We start from the raw sequence: 17,848 nt of genomic DNA on the forward strand, positions 1-17,848 counted from the left end.
GGGCCGGTTCTGTTCTATAAACCACACAATAGCATTTTGATCCTTCTAAAAGTCTTCACGAAATTTATATGCTAATTCAGTCTTTACAATAAGAGCTGATTTCTTTGCACAGTCATGGAAGTACTACAGTGGAAAAAGAATTAGTAATTCCCTATGTAGCTGGATTCTTGAGTCCCCATCTTCAGTTACTTTAAAGGCCTAATTGGCTTTAAAGACAGTATCGACCTGATTTCTTTGAGACATTTGAACCACTTTTAAATGTTTCACCTTTACTTAGCTGAGAAGAATAAAAGCTGCTAGTGTAAATGGAAGGGTTTCCCGTCTCCGTGCCCTTTGACTGGAACCATCCACTTCTTTTGCCTTTTATAAAGGCAGCGCACCAGCTTTTGAAAGCTGAGCCTCTAGGACCTTCAGATCCAAGCGAATTAAAAAGAAAATCTAAAAGTTGCTGGAACTGTAACTCCTTAGGTGGTTTTAAGCGTGACATGGAAATAAAACTTCCCTATAGAGAGAAGCAGCCAGTCATGGAGGGAAATGAGTCATTGCAGCAGGGAGAGGAATGACTGCTGTGCTTCTCAGTGCCAATAATGCAGGGGTTTAAAATATAAAATGGATAGAATTGAACATCACACATTGAAAGACCTTTGAGTTTTCCCATCTCCCTGCTAATGCAGAATTTATTTCCACATTAATTATGTATAAAATTGTGATTCTTACTGTACTGAAAAACTGTTAATGGAGGAAAATTGAAGATGTGTTGAGTAGCAGGAAAATGTGTTTTTCCAAGAAGACTGAGTGTTGTCTACTCAAAACTATGCATATGTAGCATAGCATTTTCCTAGCATTTCTTGGCTCGTTGATAATTTTAAGTATCTGTCAAAGTTTCCTAGTGGCATTTAAATCTCTGGTCCTAATACCAAGGAGGGAAGAAAAAGAAGGCAGGTGTCTATATATTTTTCTTGCCTTGTACTCAGTAATTTTGGTAATTGCAGTTTTTCACTTCCTCGTGCCTCTAGAAATATAGCAAGCTCCCTTATGCAGAAAAGACAGATTGCTTTCTTTTTACTTGACTGCACCTGTATTTTTGACTTGCATGCCCTACAGGAATGCTGAAGATTCTAAGGACAGGAAAAATAAATAAAATTGAGCACTGACCTAATTCACACTGATAAACCAGATGCTTAAAAATCTGAGAGAATCCCTTCAAAGAAGAATACAGTAATATTTATCTGGTTATCCTCATCTTTATCTGAATTTTTCTTTATCAGTGCTCTAATAATACAGGGCAAAGTATAATTTAAGCATGAGACATGGACTGTAACATGCCATAGGCACACGTTGTTCTAATTTTACATTTCCTATCATAGCCTTTAAATACAACACAATCATTTTAACAAGCATTTAGCATGTCATTTAAAAATAAGTGGCCAGTGGCACAAGGGCAGGACTCAGCAGCCTAAATTATGGGTTTTGAGGTCCAAATTTGTTATCTCATTTCTGATCGTAAGTCCTGTGTGAAAAGATAAATCTCATGCTGTTTCTGAAGGCTTTAAAAATTCTGACCTCTCTTCTCCCAAGGGAGAAACTGGATATCAGAATAAATTAATGTTACAAATTGACTCAACACCCAGAGGTGGTCAGTGTTCATCCCTTAAAAAAATTATCCTTCATGTTAAGCAGAGTCACGTAGAGCCCATTAAAATGCGATAGAAGTGCTAACTGCATCTGAAAATCCTGGTCCAGAGCCAACTTAGTTCCCAGTTCCGCAAGACTGGGAGCCAGGCAGAGTGCACAGTGCTGTGCATTCACCAAAGGGATGGACAAGGATGTCCCTGGGAGGCCACCGGTTCATTGATGTGACCTACCCTTCACAACACTGAAATAGTGCTACTCAGCCTTTTCGCTTCCTAGGTAAAATTAAATTTTATAACTTCAAAACCTAAATGCAATCCAGATATTTTAGTCATGACTAGTCAGTGTCTCTGGCTTTCTTAACCATTCAAGTCCTTTCCATGATGCAAAAGAATGTATACTTACTGAAAAATGTGAAGGTCATTTATTTATAGGCAGTAGTGTGCAAAGCTATGGATAAGAGAAAAATGGATTTGGCTCTTAGGAGAACTAAATCAACTTAATCACTTAGTAAAAATAGCAATTTTAAGTGACCTACTGTGTGAAGGCTGGTTTTTGGAGTTAGCATCCTACCGAGTTGCAAAGCCTTGTTGCATGGGTATGTGTGATGTAATTGTTCCTCTGCAGTCATTCCAAGATGATGAGCATTTTAAACACCTCTTACAAACCCAACCCTGGGGTATGTTCATAGGATTGTGATGAAAGCATCATGAGCATATACAGTGTCTGTAGAACAACGTTGGTGGAGATACACCACCTCCATTAGGAGATATTTGTTTGTAGTACCTCTTGGAGGAGCTGTGAGATGGAAAGCTTTTATTATTCACAGTGGAAGGATATCTCAGTAAGTCATTCATGTCCAATAACATAATACTAAATGGTATGTTTTTCTAGGACCACAAGGTTGTTTGTTTGTTTGTATTTGCCAGGTAAATTTACTCCCACGTCTCTAGCATTGACAAATAGAAAGTCTTGAACTGCTCTAGGTAATTCTTGCTAATATTAATAATCTTGACAAAGTGAATTCTTGTCTATTTGCTAGTAAAAACAAGAGGTGATACAAAGAGTAATAGCTATTCCTTTTAAATGTCTGCCTTTTCTTGGTTTACCAGACTTACGTACATTTTTAAATGTTATTACTTCTCTTATCCAGTTTATCTCCAGCAATGAAGTCTGCTACGTTGTTAGGCTGCAAAAGTAGCCAGGTCAAATAATGTTTAGAACTGCTTTGCTATTAAACTTTTTTTTCAGATTGCACAGGGTTGTGACTCTCTGCTGGACCTTAGGCTATAGTATATGCAAAATAATATAAGGAGAGATCTGGTAGGGTGCCAGATAATTTATATTCTTGTTGCAGTTTCTGAGACCAGTTGCAGGGATGAGCCGGATCATACCCAGAGCAGAATGATATTGTTGGCAGAAGAATAATTAAGTTGTAGCCCATGTGTGTCCCCTGTTTTTACCACACATTTCCATTTCTATCTAAAAAGCCTATTATAAATGCACATAGTGCCAAGTGTCTGGCCTAAAGTACATGTCCTCTCTTTGTAGCATTTCAGACCTTCCTTGGGAAAGATGATGTGTCTCATGAAGTAGAAGAGGTTTTGGCAGAGTCCCGAGTCCAAAGAAACACCAAGTTAGTGTCGATACTTCAGCTCCTGAGAACCCGCGCTGTGCGATGGCAGGTCATTACCGTGGTGGTCACCATGGGCTGCTACCAGCTCTGTGGGCTAAATGCCGTAAGTGTCCTTCTTCAGGCCATGGCATCTCCTGGCGTCCTCCTTTCTTTCTTTGTAATACAAGGTTTGTACTATACCCTTCAGCAACCTCTGTGACTTTCTATTTTTGGCTCTTTATTACTAGTAATGATTTAGTTATGCCAGCATGTGGGAAGGTCCATGAAGAGCTGTATCTGTTGTGGGGTTTTTTTTAAAACAAAAAGGAGAGGGAAGCCTTGTTATGTTTTGAAGGAATACGTGAAAAGGTAGCACAGATCAGCAAAGAAAGAATGTGCAGCTTCTGATACTCATTCTCTGTTTCTAGTCAGTTAAGATCTGATCTGATGTGCCCCATGTTTGTTCATGTTGGGTAAACTTGGTCTCTTCAGTCGACATTTCTGCTTGGATTAATTCAAGTCAGCAAAAGTTCCTGTAAGTGATTTTGAGAGGTTGCACTGAATGTTTGACTTTTTGTTATTGTTTCATACAATTTGAAGCATAAGATGTGCTTCAATATGCCTTTCTTGGAAAGTGGAGCAAAATAGGAAAAAGGACACTAAATAGTCAATAGCAAGAAGTCCTGTTGACCATTAATGTATCTGAGGCTAATGGATATTGAAGTCTCCTTTTCTTTTCCATCTGTCTGAGCCTATTGCATCTGCAAGGAGAAGGTCACAGGACAATTTAGATTGGAAGGGATCTTTGGAGGTCATCTGGTCCAGCCCCCTGCCCAGAGCACGGCTGACTTCAGGGTTGACTCAGGCTACTCAGAGCTTTGTGCACTTGAGTTTTAAATATCTCCAAGGCTGAAGAATCCGCATCCTCCCTGAGCAGCCTGTGCCAGGTGTTCTCACTACTTACACTGTGAAAAGTGTTTTCTGTACATGCAGCCAAGAACTTTCCTTGCTGCAGCTTATGACATCTGGGTTAGATGCTTTATGTTGACAACACAAATGTTTCATGAAGTGCCTCAAAGTGAAAGGGGTTTTCATTATAGTTCAAAGACGTTAATTGCTTATATATACGAAGGGCAATATTATCACTGCTGAAAGGAGCTCTACAAATGCAGCTTCTCACTGCGGCCTTGTGCATTACAGAATACTTCAGCTGTTTTTTTCCCCACAGGTCTAATCAGTGACAGCTAACTAGTTCAGACTTATTCCAGGTATCTCTATAGCTTTAAAGCTCCTAATACAAAGTAATTTGTCCAAGACCATTTGAAAGATCAATGTGATTATAACTCTGATAAAGAAAATTTTTAACAAAATACTAGGAGCTGGAATATTTTTCGTACTGTGGGATAAACTATAAAAACATTTGTATAGGTGGTATTTTCTTCTAATTGTAGGATTTCAGTGCTAATGACAGACTATTTTGTTCCTCACTGTGGATACTTTTTTAAGAAAAGAAATGAAATTATCTTGTCATCCAGTCTTTCTAAGATTTATCAATGTCTTAAGTGAAATAACATGACACTTATAGTAAGAAACAGACTGTTCAAATAATGAAGCACAACACCTAAAGAAAAAAAAAGGTCACAGCTAAATTTTCAAGGGAAAGAGGAGGGGTTTGTGGCTTTGAGGATATTTATTAAAATGACAGAAATTGTCTAGTATTCTCTGGGAGAGCAAAACCACACATAGCTTGAGTGGGAGCGCTGGGGGAAAGTGAGAGATGTCCAGTCCAAAATGGATGCTAGAGTTGTTTTAAAGTGCCCTTGGCAGGGCACTTTCTGAAAATATGCCTCAGAAAAACTGTCTTTGTCAGGAAACCTGTGTGTCAAGTTGGCTGTTTCCGGCCTTAGCTTTTTTTTACTATTACTTTGTTTCTCCTCCAGTGCAAGGCCACTAAACATGAAAAAAAAATTATTCCCACAAAATTTGCATTCTGAAGTTGATTATTTAAATAGTTTATAGTTAATAGTAGAAACAAGCAAATTGTAAGAGAGGTCAAGGGAAACAGCTGGACCACTTGATTAAGAGACCAGGTTTCAATTCCTTGTCTCTTGCCTGGCTTTCCTGGCTGATCTTGCCCAAGTCACCTGAAGCTCGGAGATTAGAAGACGGGTACAGGTGTGACAGATACTGCTGAATGCAGTCTTGTTTTGCCTGCCTGTATCTGGTCCAACTTGCTGGGTGTGAGCCTGCATCAGCAAGGTTTGACTGGCTGCAAACGCTTCCTCTTAACTCGCAGCTCCTGTCATTTGCTTTGTCTGTAGTGCCCTATTAGTCGGTCTGGTCTTTTCCACAATTACCATCTGGGAGGGCATATGGGAAAGCTGGACTTCTTTCAGGTGAGAGTCTTAGGTCACTCTCTGGGGAAATTACCAACTGGCAGACTTCTGTAATCATCCTGCTGGTATCTAAGAACACTTGCTTCCTTTTAAGGCTCTTACTTCACACAAAAAACCCCTATTTTGCTTAAAACCAATACATTTGTTGGTTTCCACATGGAACAGAAGTCATGGTGAAGCCCTGATCATATTAATGTATTCAGTTATAACAAAATACCAGACAGTCTGACCTAAATTGACATAAATAAATGGAAATATATTAGTATGTTTTCATTTGATAAAATTTATCCATGATACATGTAATCCATAATACATTTCTTTACCTGCCACCATTGTATCTCAGTTCTAAAGAAGACATGGCACTACAGTGAAGTTCTCATTGGTGAACTTCATGCTTTTTTTGTGTCAGGAAATACACTGTACTGCATACTGCTTTAAGAAGGTCATTCCCAAAGTGGGATCCCTTGGCTTCTGTGGGGTCTGTCCTTAAGGCAAAGGGCTGTATTTCAAATGGCAAAGTAATGCCAAGAAATCATGCTGGTGAGTCTGTGCAGCAATGTATGTTTTCAGTGTGCAAAAAACCCATACTTTGCTTTTCACACTTGGTATGGAGAAGACCTGGCATCAGGCAGTGTAGGAAGGGCTGAGTGAGTATGCTGTGTGCAAGACACTATATGTCTGCATTGTGGCCCATCTTTTTTTTGTTTCTTTCTTTTCCTCTTGAAGAGTTGAATTTCTTGGGAAGAAATGCATGTGGGGAGCTGGCTGAGAAATAAAAGAACTGGAAAACTGAGTTGATGCTAGAAGGGTCAATGTCATGAGAAGGGTTGGGAACACCAGTGATAACATACACTGCATGCCACTTAAAGCCAAGACCTTGTAGGAGTAAACACGATAAGCAAAGAAAACAACTTTCATGAAGTAATCTACAGACAAAAATGCTAAAATGTTGCCTCCAAACTCGCAGAAATGGGACTGCAGAGATACAGTTAAACAAACTGACCAAAGAGGGGAAGTTTTACTTCAACCTGTGAAGCAACAGCAAGCTGCTATGGACGTAGTCGGATGTCCCTGTGTTGATCTGGACTTGACAGCAGTTAGTTTTGGGGTTTTGGACCTTTTGACCCGTTTTCCACAGCTCTCACATTCCAAAACTTTTAGCCCAATCATCAGCTAATTTTGTTAGCTAAAGAAATCACTAGCTAACAAAAACCATGCTATAAAAATAACTTAAAGTAGTCATCATTAGCCTAGTAAGTTTGTCTCAGTAATATCCTAGAGCAATGTATTTCCTTGTTTAATGATACACAGGCTGAAAAACATGCACTTCTATTGTTTTGAAATGTGTATATCATGTTAATTTTTACCCTAATGTATATTTGTGTTGCTACAGAGACTAATAAGTCAGTGAACCTCATTCTGTCTTTGCCCTACCAGTTTTTAATCTGTGTTACTACCATTCTGACCATCGATGATCAGTCATGCTCTTCTGTAAAATCACTTTTGAAACATCTTGTGTTCTAGTTGTTACATTTTTGGCAAATTGCATGTAGCAGTTGCCTGCTTGAGTGAATCTTTGGCCTCTGTCTTCTCTTTAAAGGTCTGCATACCTGCATTATCACATTGAATTTTTCAATCTTGTAACCTGTAGTATGGAGAAAAAAACTACTTTTGTCACACTTTTGTGCTACCTTGTTTTCCTTATATACTGTACCAGGGGTATGGGAGGTGAATAGGTTGTCAGGCTACTGGGTCCCAAAAATTTATCAGTGGGCATAGACATTTCAAAGGGAATTGGGAGCTGATCCTTGGTTTTGTTTCAGTCTGTGCTCTGTATCAGGAGGCCAATGAAATGCACAGTTAACACCAGTGCACGCCACATCACGGCAGATGGCTTCATATAGAGAAGTTTGCTGCTATCACTTATTGTCACTGCATCTATTGTGGTGAGAGCTGATGTACCAGCAGTAGGCATAAAAGCCTTCAGTCAGCTTCTATTTATCTGTAAGGTGATATACATGATGTTTTAGTCCTTGGTACTTTATTTTAGATGAGTTGGATTTTCTTCTTTGGTCTGGGATAAGCAGCTTTGCTGAAGGGCTAGTTGGGAATTTAGAATTACTTTTTTGTTTTTACAAAGCTCCTGGGTTAGTAGCTTGATGAACAGATGTAGCATGTGCACAGTATGCTGACAGGCAGCAGCGTTTCCCTCATGCGGTCAAAACACTTCCATTCATCAGACAAGCCTTTTCTTTAGCAGTGCTTGCCCTGTTAGGGCTTGTGACATGGACAGCATATGGGGAAAAAAAAAATCATTGCTGCTTTTATGTTTGGTGCCATCATTATTTCTAGCTTTCAGTTTTGTTGTCACAGGTGATCAGCTGTCCTTCAGAACTCTTTTTATCTTCTGATAATCAGTTAGTTCAATTATTTTTCCCTGCTCTAGTAAATCAATTATCTTTTCTCTCTCCAAGGCAGTATCTCCTTGTATGCTTTTGGCAGCCAAAATATTTGGCTAGTTCTTTGCTGTCACCTGAGTCCAACATAAATATTATATGGTTTTCAAACTTTATTTGTGATGTGCATGCTGCTCTGATACTTACCAGACTTGCTATTTTGGAGTATTACCACTACATGTTCTCTGTCTGGATGTTGTCACCACTGGATATGGTTTTACTGACCAAACATGAATGACTTTTTCTAAGCTAGTAACCCTGTGCTCCTTGGCTTTCTGTCCATTAGTGACAGCTCCTTCCAGCCTATGACTCATTTCATCCTAAAAGCAGCTTTTTACTTTTCACCAAGCAACTCTCACTCTAAAAGCATCTTTTCTTTCTGTTGATTATAGAGAGATTAGGGTGATGGGCTTGACTGCAGATGTCCACACTGCAGTGCAGTTCAAGTGAGATATGTCTCACACCTTCTGTCCCAAAAGGACCGGTTTCTGCAGTGCCTCTCAGCACCTCTTTCCTGTTCTCTCCTGTTGTTACATGCCACTGAAGTATTCCGTAAAGCCACCCAAACCTGCTTTTCAAGCAGTGTGGCTCAGCCACATGAAACCTATTTGTATCCTCTTGTACAAGCTTAAAGTGAGTTTCTTTGATTTACTCCTAAAGTGAATTAAGCTAAATTGAGTTAAAGCTGCTTGTAATTCTGCCTGGCTCTGCAAGCAGAAGTACAGCGGGGCTGTGTAACTAATCCACCTGAAATTCACACCTTCCCTTCATTTGTTGTCCTTCCCAGCCCTCGGTCATTCGGGAGTGCTCAGTGTTTTAACAAGTCTGGTCTCTGGCAGATCAGATGTTTGAACTGAATACTGATATATTGTAGTTCAAGCCATAATGATTAATAACTTGTTTTCTTCTCTCTGATACAGATCTGGTACTACACGAACAACATTTTCAGTGGAGCTGGGATCAATCAGGAAACAATCCCCTATGTTACTTTAAGTACTGGTGCTGTTGAGACTCTGGCTGCTGTTTTTTCTGTAAGTGTGGTTATAAAAATTCATTAACATGCTTGGTGTATTAATTACTGATTTTATTTCCTTATACAGATTAAAATATCAACAGAATAGTATATTGATGATTAAGTGTAATGATTGCTAAAGCAATTGCAAACATTTCTAGGTTTAATCCTAAAACAGTTTTGTAGCTTGGGATTGTTTTTTTAAGATGCTGTCTAGTTTTAGTTGCATAAAAGGAGCATAGAAAGTTGATATATCCTGAAGTGCTTTGTATGAGTGAAGAGGAAGAAGGCAGGAAAAGCAAGGCCCAAGGTATACTGAGTGATAACTCATAAATGATTTCACCTGGTAGAATGACTTTACCTGGTAGCAGTTTATGCACATCTTAGCAGGCAGGGTTGCTGGAGAAGGCTCAGGCATTGCACAGCTGGGTGTGTTCAGTGTGGGTCACAGAAATAGCCACATGACTTACCAGGCATGGTTTAATGACACATTTTCTATAGCAACTTATGAACAGAAAATTCTTCAGCCATTTAAAAAAAATGCAGTAAATGTTTGTAACCCAGCTTGCTGGAGAAGTAAGCCAGCTCGCTAGAACAAGATTGTCCCATGTTGTGTTAAATTCTGCTCTCTCATTCAGCAAGGGCACACAGGCATCCTTTCATAACACGAGAGCTCCTGAGTAGGTCGTGTACCTTTGCTGTGCGCTGAATGTAGAGGAAGATGTTAACAGAAAAAATGATCCATCCATATTCTTTTCTTTCCTATTTCAAAATGGAAAAGCTGACTAGTAAAAAATGTGTGTATATATATATATGTATATACCCTAAATGAGCAAACTAAACCTGAGAGTTTTATTAGGTTTATATACCATTAATTGCTAACGGAAAAACATTTTTGTTTGCACTTCAATAAATAAGAAACAAGGATAGAGGTCTTTGGAATGGAAGGTTGCAAATAAGCAAATACTCTTTTCTTTCTTTGTTAGAATTTTTCCTTATCTTCATATATTCTATACTAACTGTATTTGCACAATACTGGACACACCAGGCAAGCATTTTTAAATGTCAGAAGAATGGTTTTGGCAAAAAATCCTTTCCAGTGGCAGAGCAACTGCTTGTGACCTATGAAATGTTAAACTAAATCCAGCTATCAAGTATATTTTCTTATAGTCTAGGACATAAGGACTCTCGAAGGTCATAAAGTTCTTCTTCTGATCTTTGTAAATTTCCACAAATCTATTTTTGGGTAAACCATCTTATTTTTGTTCTTTAATTAAAGGGACATTCTTTTAATAGGTGGAAATAGTGAAGTATGGAAATCTCTACCTTTTACAATTTCTTCTTGGTGATACTGCAGAAATGCTTCTTTGTTCAAGATATATGTAAAAATAATGATGATAATTCTGCAAGTTATTTAGGTGAAGAATACACCTCTTTTTTCTGGAAAAAGATGAAAATTACATGGAGATGATTCTATAATATTAAAGCCATTCTCTAAATAGGGTCTGTCATCTTTTCAGTTCCTTCTCTGCTATCGGATTGTGAGGCTTATTCAGAGCACAGCGTTCATACATAATGAGGTGCCTGTGTCTGCTTTGGTTCCCAAGAGGAGTGTTTTTAATACTTTTAAAGCTACTTGCTGTTCCTCTGGTAGTGCTGATGTATTGATATCTTTGCTCCCTTCAGACTTGCTCTTTCCATTCAAGAGAAATGCTGCTTTGTAGCCTTAATTTTATTTCAGTGATCTTCATTGCTGCTGTTTAAAAGAACACCAATATGAATTTGTTTTTCGTTAAGTCAAGTGCACATGTCTTACCTACTACTTAGAGGGAAGAATGGAAGAAGCAGGAGAAAGTGAGAGGAGAATTTAAATTTCCTGGTACTTTTTTATATATTATACTTGCTAGCAGAAACCAGATTTTACTAGCAATAAATTCCAGGATTTCAGTAGATACTCCTATCGGTAATAGAAGTAGAGGGTTTTTTCTTGTATAATAAATGAAACAACTATTGGAGAGTCCACAATGAAATCATGTACCATCTCAAATCATTACGTGTATGTTAGGTGGTCATGAGACTTTGTGCCTCAGTGAGAATACTTGGGGATTCATCCATTGATGAGCCCCATATGAATGGTAAAGGAAAAGATCGAAATAGATATAGTTCACAGAGAAGGAAAGTAGTATTTAGGAGATAAAATACCGTTCAAACTGTGGAAAAATTTGAAAGTGTCCCTTTAACACGTCTTCTGGGAGTAGCAGCATAACAGTAATAACGTTCATGTGGTCCTTGAGGAAAGGCAAACAACATCCTATCCCTTTTATAGCTGTGTATTTTCTCAGATCACTTGATATGCCTGCTAGTAGCCTGCTTTGCCTACAGCTCCATCCCTCATCCTCTTGAGCGAAAGCTGCGTAAACAAGACATTGAAAAATGAAATGTGCATCATCGTTTTCCTGTCATCTGTATAATTTGACTGCAACTCCTGCTTACACCATCACTTCCTAGTTTACTTCATGAAATACCTGTGTTGTAGCATTGCATACTTGGTGCCCTGGCTTCTCCCTGGGGAGACGATATACATGTTCTGTATGTTTTCGGATCACTTGTAGACTTCTCCAACCACTGTACTGAACACAGGTTCTGTTTAGAGGACTGGCTAGACAAGCTGCTTTTAAATGAGAGAACCATCCATTTCAGTTAGCTTCTGAAGAAGTTTGGTATCCTCTGGAATGAAATACTGAATAGATTTCCTACTCACAGGCACGTTGCAGCAGTAAGTCATCTAACCTGATGCTGTGCTTTGAATAAGGATGGAATATACCTAAATAATTCCCTGGCAAATATGTGTTTATTAGAAGTCTGTTCTTTAAATTTTACAGTAAGAGGACTCCACAAACTTAGTTTTTCTTTAGTAAGATTGGTTACTTTGGCTTTTTTGTAATTTGTAGTAATAGAGGTTAATTTAATTTAATTGTTGTGTTACTCTTAGTGGACAGAAAGAACAATTTGCCAGTGCCTTTCTTTGACAAGGCAACAGGCTGAATGGAAAGGGAGACAAAAGTAAATGTGTGAAAAGATTCCTTCCCCCCACCCCCACCCTCAATGAAACCAGCATAGAATAAAATGGAATGTTATTCAAATTAAGCATCCCACATCCAATTTTGCCATCTGTGGCACCACATTTGGTCTTTATATAATGTTCGCAGAAGGGGACTAGATATAACTATATTGAGAAGATTATGCCTTAAGCATTTCCCAGAAGGTGATGCATCAAGGTGTTACTAATGTGCCTTCCAAAGCCTGTGACAATGAGTTAAAACATAATTCAGTAGTAGACCACAAAAGACTGTAGAATATCTTTTGCAGTATCACACAGAAGTCAAGGAAGCCAACCGTCTTAGGTGAGATGATTCTGGTTTGGGATGTCATGAGAAAGGGCTCTGAGACTTGTTCTGTGTTTCTTTTAATGTTAGTTAATAGATCTTAACATACAAGAAGGGATTCCTTGCTTAGGGCATGGTGCATCTTAAGGGTACTCCAGACACTTCAATAGATGTTCTCATCCCTAACACATTTCCTCTGTGGTACCCAAAGCATAATCCAAGATATCTTCGTTGAAACTCTGAGGCTACACTGGGGTCAGAATAAGAAGAAATACATTCCAGTGACAGCCAATCATAGCATGTGGAAAAAATGGGGTGACGAATACTTTAATCTTGAGGGTTCATAAGAGGTTTTGCTATAATCTGATTTTTAGTAAGACTTTTAGTACAGTCCCATGGGACATTGTTCACATTAGGTCAGAATCAGCCTCCACCTACCCATAATCCACATTAGGCTGTAAGTAGAGGAGAGTGCAAGAGGGGAGCAAACGTGGCATTTTCCCCTTTTGCTCCCCTCATCCTGACAAGCCGTCGGTGAAGGAATACCTGAATTAGAAAGTACTATCTTGGTCTTCAGTATCTGTGATATTTTCTTTGAATTTGTCTAGTTACTTTTCAACTCCTGTATGTTTTTAGAATGCACAGCATCCTAAAGCAGTGAATTTCACAGTTTAACTACATATTATATGAAAAAGATACAGTAGGTGTGGGCTGGATGAAATGCTAACAGTGTAGATGCTCAGCTAACTGTAAAACTATTCTTGGAAAGTAGCAATCAATCCTTCACTGTTATACAAAGAAATATCAAGTGAGATTCTGTGGTGGTTTGCCCTGGGTCAATTAATCATAAAAATATCCATTAATAATATGGGAGAGGTAACAAAGAGCCTTTCATAATCAACTATATCATCCAAACTCTCCAAAGGGAGAAACTCAAAAATAGTTGCAAGAACTATGGAAGATCATAAGAAATTGGACAGGTGGCCTGAAATCAGTAAGATGAAATTCAGTAAGGAAAGGTACCCAGTACTGCACTTTGAGAAGGAAAAAGTCATGTGCACAAATACAAAATGTCATGTGGAACTGTGACAAAAGGCTTACTGAAGTCAAAATCTATCTTGTTTTTCATTTTCTTTCTATCAACTCAGCCTCCTCCCTGACAGTGAAAGAAGTTGCACCAGTCTGCACTGAGCAAATCTGTTTTGACTGTTCTTATCACCTTAGTCTCCTCTAGCTGCTATCGAACTGTTTCATCAGTTAATAATTCATCCTATTTTGGGGTGAATGAAAGCCAGACCCTGTTTTCCTTCTCCCTGCATAACAGAAGACAAGTGCTCCACCTGCCCAGATCCAGTGCTCTCAGACATTGCCATCTACTCACAAGATTTATGGGATTTTCATTAAATGAAAGTCTCATTTTAACTAATAAATTGTGAGATAAAAAAATAGTCCTTCGTGAAAATGCTACTGCATATTGGTTTTTGGGGAAAAAGTTACCTGTCACCAAAGACCATTAATTTTATCCAAGAGAAATATTTATGCAGTTCATAATTTTTCATTTTAAGAGGCCATAAATAGTTGCCTACATGAGCAAACAGTTGGCTTTCAAAATTGCCTACCGCACTGATTTGTTTTGCCGATTCAAAATTTTCACTTGCATGAATTTTTAGATGATTTACATATGCTTTGATCAGTCCTACTAAAGCACTGCCAAGTCTGTCTAATAATTGAAATCCAAAAAAATACGTGGTGATTCATTTGGAATATAAGATACTGAATTCTTTTAGATGCAGCGTGGCACTAATTACTCCCTACTCCCAAATTCATACTCATTTCGTATCTCAAATGTGTGTGCAATCTTTGTGGAGCAAATTTGTGAGTGGAAAAATACTCAGATTTATGTCACTGTATTGGGCAAAATGTGAACAGAAAGAATCAGCAGTACAAAAAAGAGATACTGACCAAGCAGCTTCCCAGACCGTGGTATTAAAGGTGGAAGCAATCCAGGAGGTTCCTGGAATGTGTTGATGATAACTTCCTTCTCCAAGTGATAGAGGAACCAACGAGGAGAGCTGCTATCCTGGACCTTGCTCTCACTACCAAGGAGAGGCTGGTGGGCAATGTAGAGCTCAAGGGCAGCCTTGGCTGCAGTGACCATGAAATGGTGGAGTTCAAGATCCTTATGGCAGGGAGGAGGGTGCGCAGCAGGTTCACTACCCTGGATTTCAAGAGGGCAGACTTTGGCTTCTTCAGGGATCTGCTTGGTAGAGTAACATGGGATAAAGCCCTGGGGGGAAGAAGGGCCCAAGAGAGCTGGTTAGTATTCAGGGATCACCTCATCCAAGCTCAGGAGCGATGCATTCCAACAAGAAGGAAGTCAGGCAAAAAGGCCAGGAAGCCTGCATGGGTGAACAAGAAGGTCCTGGACAAACTCAAACAGAAAAAGGAAGCCTACAGAGGGTGGAAGCAAGGACAGGTAGTGTGAGAGGAATACAGAGATATTGTCTGAGCAGCCAGGGCTCAGGTTAGGAAAGCTAAAGCCCTGATAAAATTAAATCTGGCCAGGGACATCAATGGCAATGAGAAAAGCTTCTAGAGGTATGCTGGTGATAAAAGGAAGACTAGAGAAAATGTTGGCCCTCTCCAGGAGGAAATGGGAGACCTAGTTACTCAGGATATGGAGAAGGCTGAGGTACTCAATTATTTTGCCTCATTCTTCACCAGCAAGTGCTCTAGCCACACTGCCCAAGTCGTAGAAGGCAAAGGCAGGGACTGGCAGTATGAAGAACCACCCACTGTAGGAGAAGATCACATTTGAGACCATCTAAGGCACCTGAAGGTGCACAAGTCCATGGGACCTAATGAGATGCATCTGTGGGTCCTGAGGGTGGATGAAGATGTCAAGCCACTATCCATCATATTTGAGAAGTTGTGGCAGTCCAGTGAAGTTCACACTGACTGGAAAAGGGGAGATATAACCCCCATTTTTAAAAAAGGAACACCTGGGGAACTATGGGCCAGTCAGTCTCATCCCTGTGCCCAGCAAGATCATGGCACAGATCCTCCTGGAAAATGGGCTGCATCTTCGTCATGCTGGTCTGGCAGGCATTGAGTGCGGAGACCCTTTTTCGTGAATGGAGAATTTCATTGCCAAGTGAAGCTGGTTAAGGATGCTTTACTGCAAAATAGTTCAGATTGATCTTAGAAACTTAGCAATCAATTCCACCCTTTGCTGATAGTAATCTCTAGCCTGGTACTTACAGAAGATTTGTAGGATCTCATGCTGTCATGACATTAACACAGATACGGGCAAACTGATGTGAGAGCCAGGGTAGCCACAGATTTATTTAAGGCTTATGCTTATGTGGTCAAACTTGGTGCTAGGCCTCTAAATTCCAGTTTAGGTACTTAAATAAAATAACTTCTTTCTTTGTTTTACAACTGTATAATTCATACAGTAGACAAATTGATATATTTAACAATATGAATCAAAAACTCTATTTATAACCTTCAGTGTTCCTTTCCTCTTCTTTTCCTGGATGCTACACGTTGTGTCATAAATAGACATGACAGTGATATAAATGTGATTATCCAATTTAATCCTGCTATTTAAAATGGAAATAACACAGAGTTAGCTTGTTACATTAAGCCTGAATCTAGATGTACTGTGTTACTCAGACCTATATCCAAAATACATGAGAAAAAAAATGTGGCTAGTCTTGACGTTAGCTTACAGATCAAGCTTCTTCACAGATCTGAGACATCAAAAAGATCTGATAAGGTTTACTTAGCATAATTTAGGGCCAGCAAATAGGTAGGGAATAGTATTCAGTGACCTCCCATTTGGGCTGTAGAACTCACAAATTCATTTTATCCAGAGAAGCTGGTCTGATCTTTTTTAATGCGCTCTGCCTTCATTATGTCAGCCCTGGTAACTGCAGCTGACTCAAGTGAAAAGATTGACATTTGCCTTTTTAACTTTATTCACAAGTGTTTCCTGCCAGACAAAAGTGAGTTGTGTGAACTGTTAACTGAGTTTGTATATCAGTTGCCTTATTATCACCAAACGTTTGTGTTGAATTTTGGTTGCAATAGTTTTTTACACATATTCAGTAATTTTAGCTGTGTTAATTACCATGACTGAGTATAGGCTTCTATAAATGTATGTTTATGATCACACATAAACAAGTATTAGCCTACACAATTTGGCAAATAACTCAGTGTGCTATCACAGAAAACAGTTGTAAGATTCTTTTTTTGACTCTACTTGTGTCTATACTGAATTCTTGTTATTTCGTTTACTCTACCATATAGTGTATTTTGACTTTAGGTCTTCAATAGGTAACAGTTACCAGTGCATAGCAGTGCAGCATTCAGAACTATAAATACCTGAAAACTGGTGAATCATCTTCCACTTCTTATGAGTCATAAGCGTCTTAGTGATTTTGCAAGTTAACAAGTTTTGGATCTTTATAATCATAACTAAAAATGAAGTTGTTGTCTGTTTATAACCTCAAAACCAGCATTTTTTTCACCAGGGAAACTTGCTGTTACATAAGACATGTTAGACCTTTCTTTTCAAGTATTTACTGAAACTTCAGAGTTTATCTGAGCTTTTTTTTTCCATCAGGAAAAGGAGAACAAACAATTCAGAGAAGTTTGAGGTACTGATGTATTATCATAGGTTTTCTTAAGAAATCCTCAAAAATAAAACCATTTTTAGTTAGAAATACTGTAGACTTAAATGATTTAAAAAAACCTTTTTGGCCTTGATGATGCTTCCTGAGAGGCTTTTCTATTGTGGGATCTGCTAATGGGCCCTGGGGTGTTTCTTCATTGCCTCCTGCCCAGCAAAGCCACAGACCCACGTCTTTCCAAACACATGTGCTGCCTTTCATGAGACCACAGCTTTGTAATTTATTACCAGGTAGGGACCTCTTGCACCTGGCTTTTCCTGAGCTTGATTCTGCGTACTATCCTATTTCAGCAGGGACTGGTGGGCCAAGAGGTAGGTCACACATTTGAACTAATTAGAGGCGTCCTTAGCTTTAAAACAGAAGTAGGCATTTCTCTCCCCATAACCGTACAAGTTAATTGTGTCTAATTGAGAGCCTTCTGAGTCTGTATTTCGTAGATTTGTTAGTGTTGTCAGTGTACTTAACTTCGTATCAAATTTGAAAATGATTATACAATTCCCAGCAATTCTGGTGCATCATAGTATCCCTGTGAATAAGGACAAAATTGCTGCTTATTTTGTCCAGTGAACAAAGTTGGTCCATTCCATAAATCACAAGAATTGTAATTGTAATTGTAAATTCTTTGTGGCAGAAACTGCAGGGAATGCCCAGAAG

The 17,848-nt window shown here is 38.9% G+C and overlaps 1 protein-coding gene across 2 annotated transcripts in view; it reads left to right on the plus strand.

The window, feature by feature from the left end:
* Nucleotides 1-17,848, plus strand: part of SLC2A9 (solute carrier family 2 member 9) — a 98,991-nt gene that overhangs the window by 33,249 nt on the left and 47,894 nt on the right. For both annotated transcript variants that reach the window (XR_010606129.1, XM_065634037.1), the window contains exons 7-8: nucleotides 3,184-3,371; nucleotides 9,020-9,130. Coding sequence is in view for 1 of the 2 variants with exons in the window: in XM_065634037.1 (XP_065490109.1) it covers nucleotides 3,184-3,371; nucleotides 9,020-9,130 (299 nt within the window). In the remaining variant the exon portion in view is untranslated. The remainder of the gene's footprint in view (nucleotides 1-3,183; nucleotides 3,372-9,019; nucleotides 9,131-17,848) is intronic.

Source organism: Caloenas nicobarica, chromosome 4 (assembly GCF_036013445.1).
Source record: "Caloenas nicobarica isolate bCalNic1 chromosome 4, bCalNic1.hap1, whole genome shotgun sequence".
Lineage (NCBI taxonomy): Eukaryota > Metazoa > Chordata > Aves > Columbiformes > Columbidae > Caloenas > Caloenas nicobarica.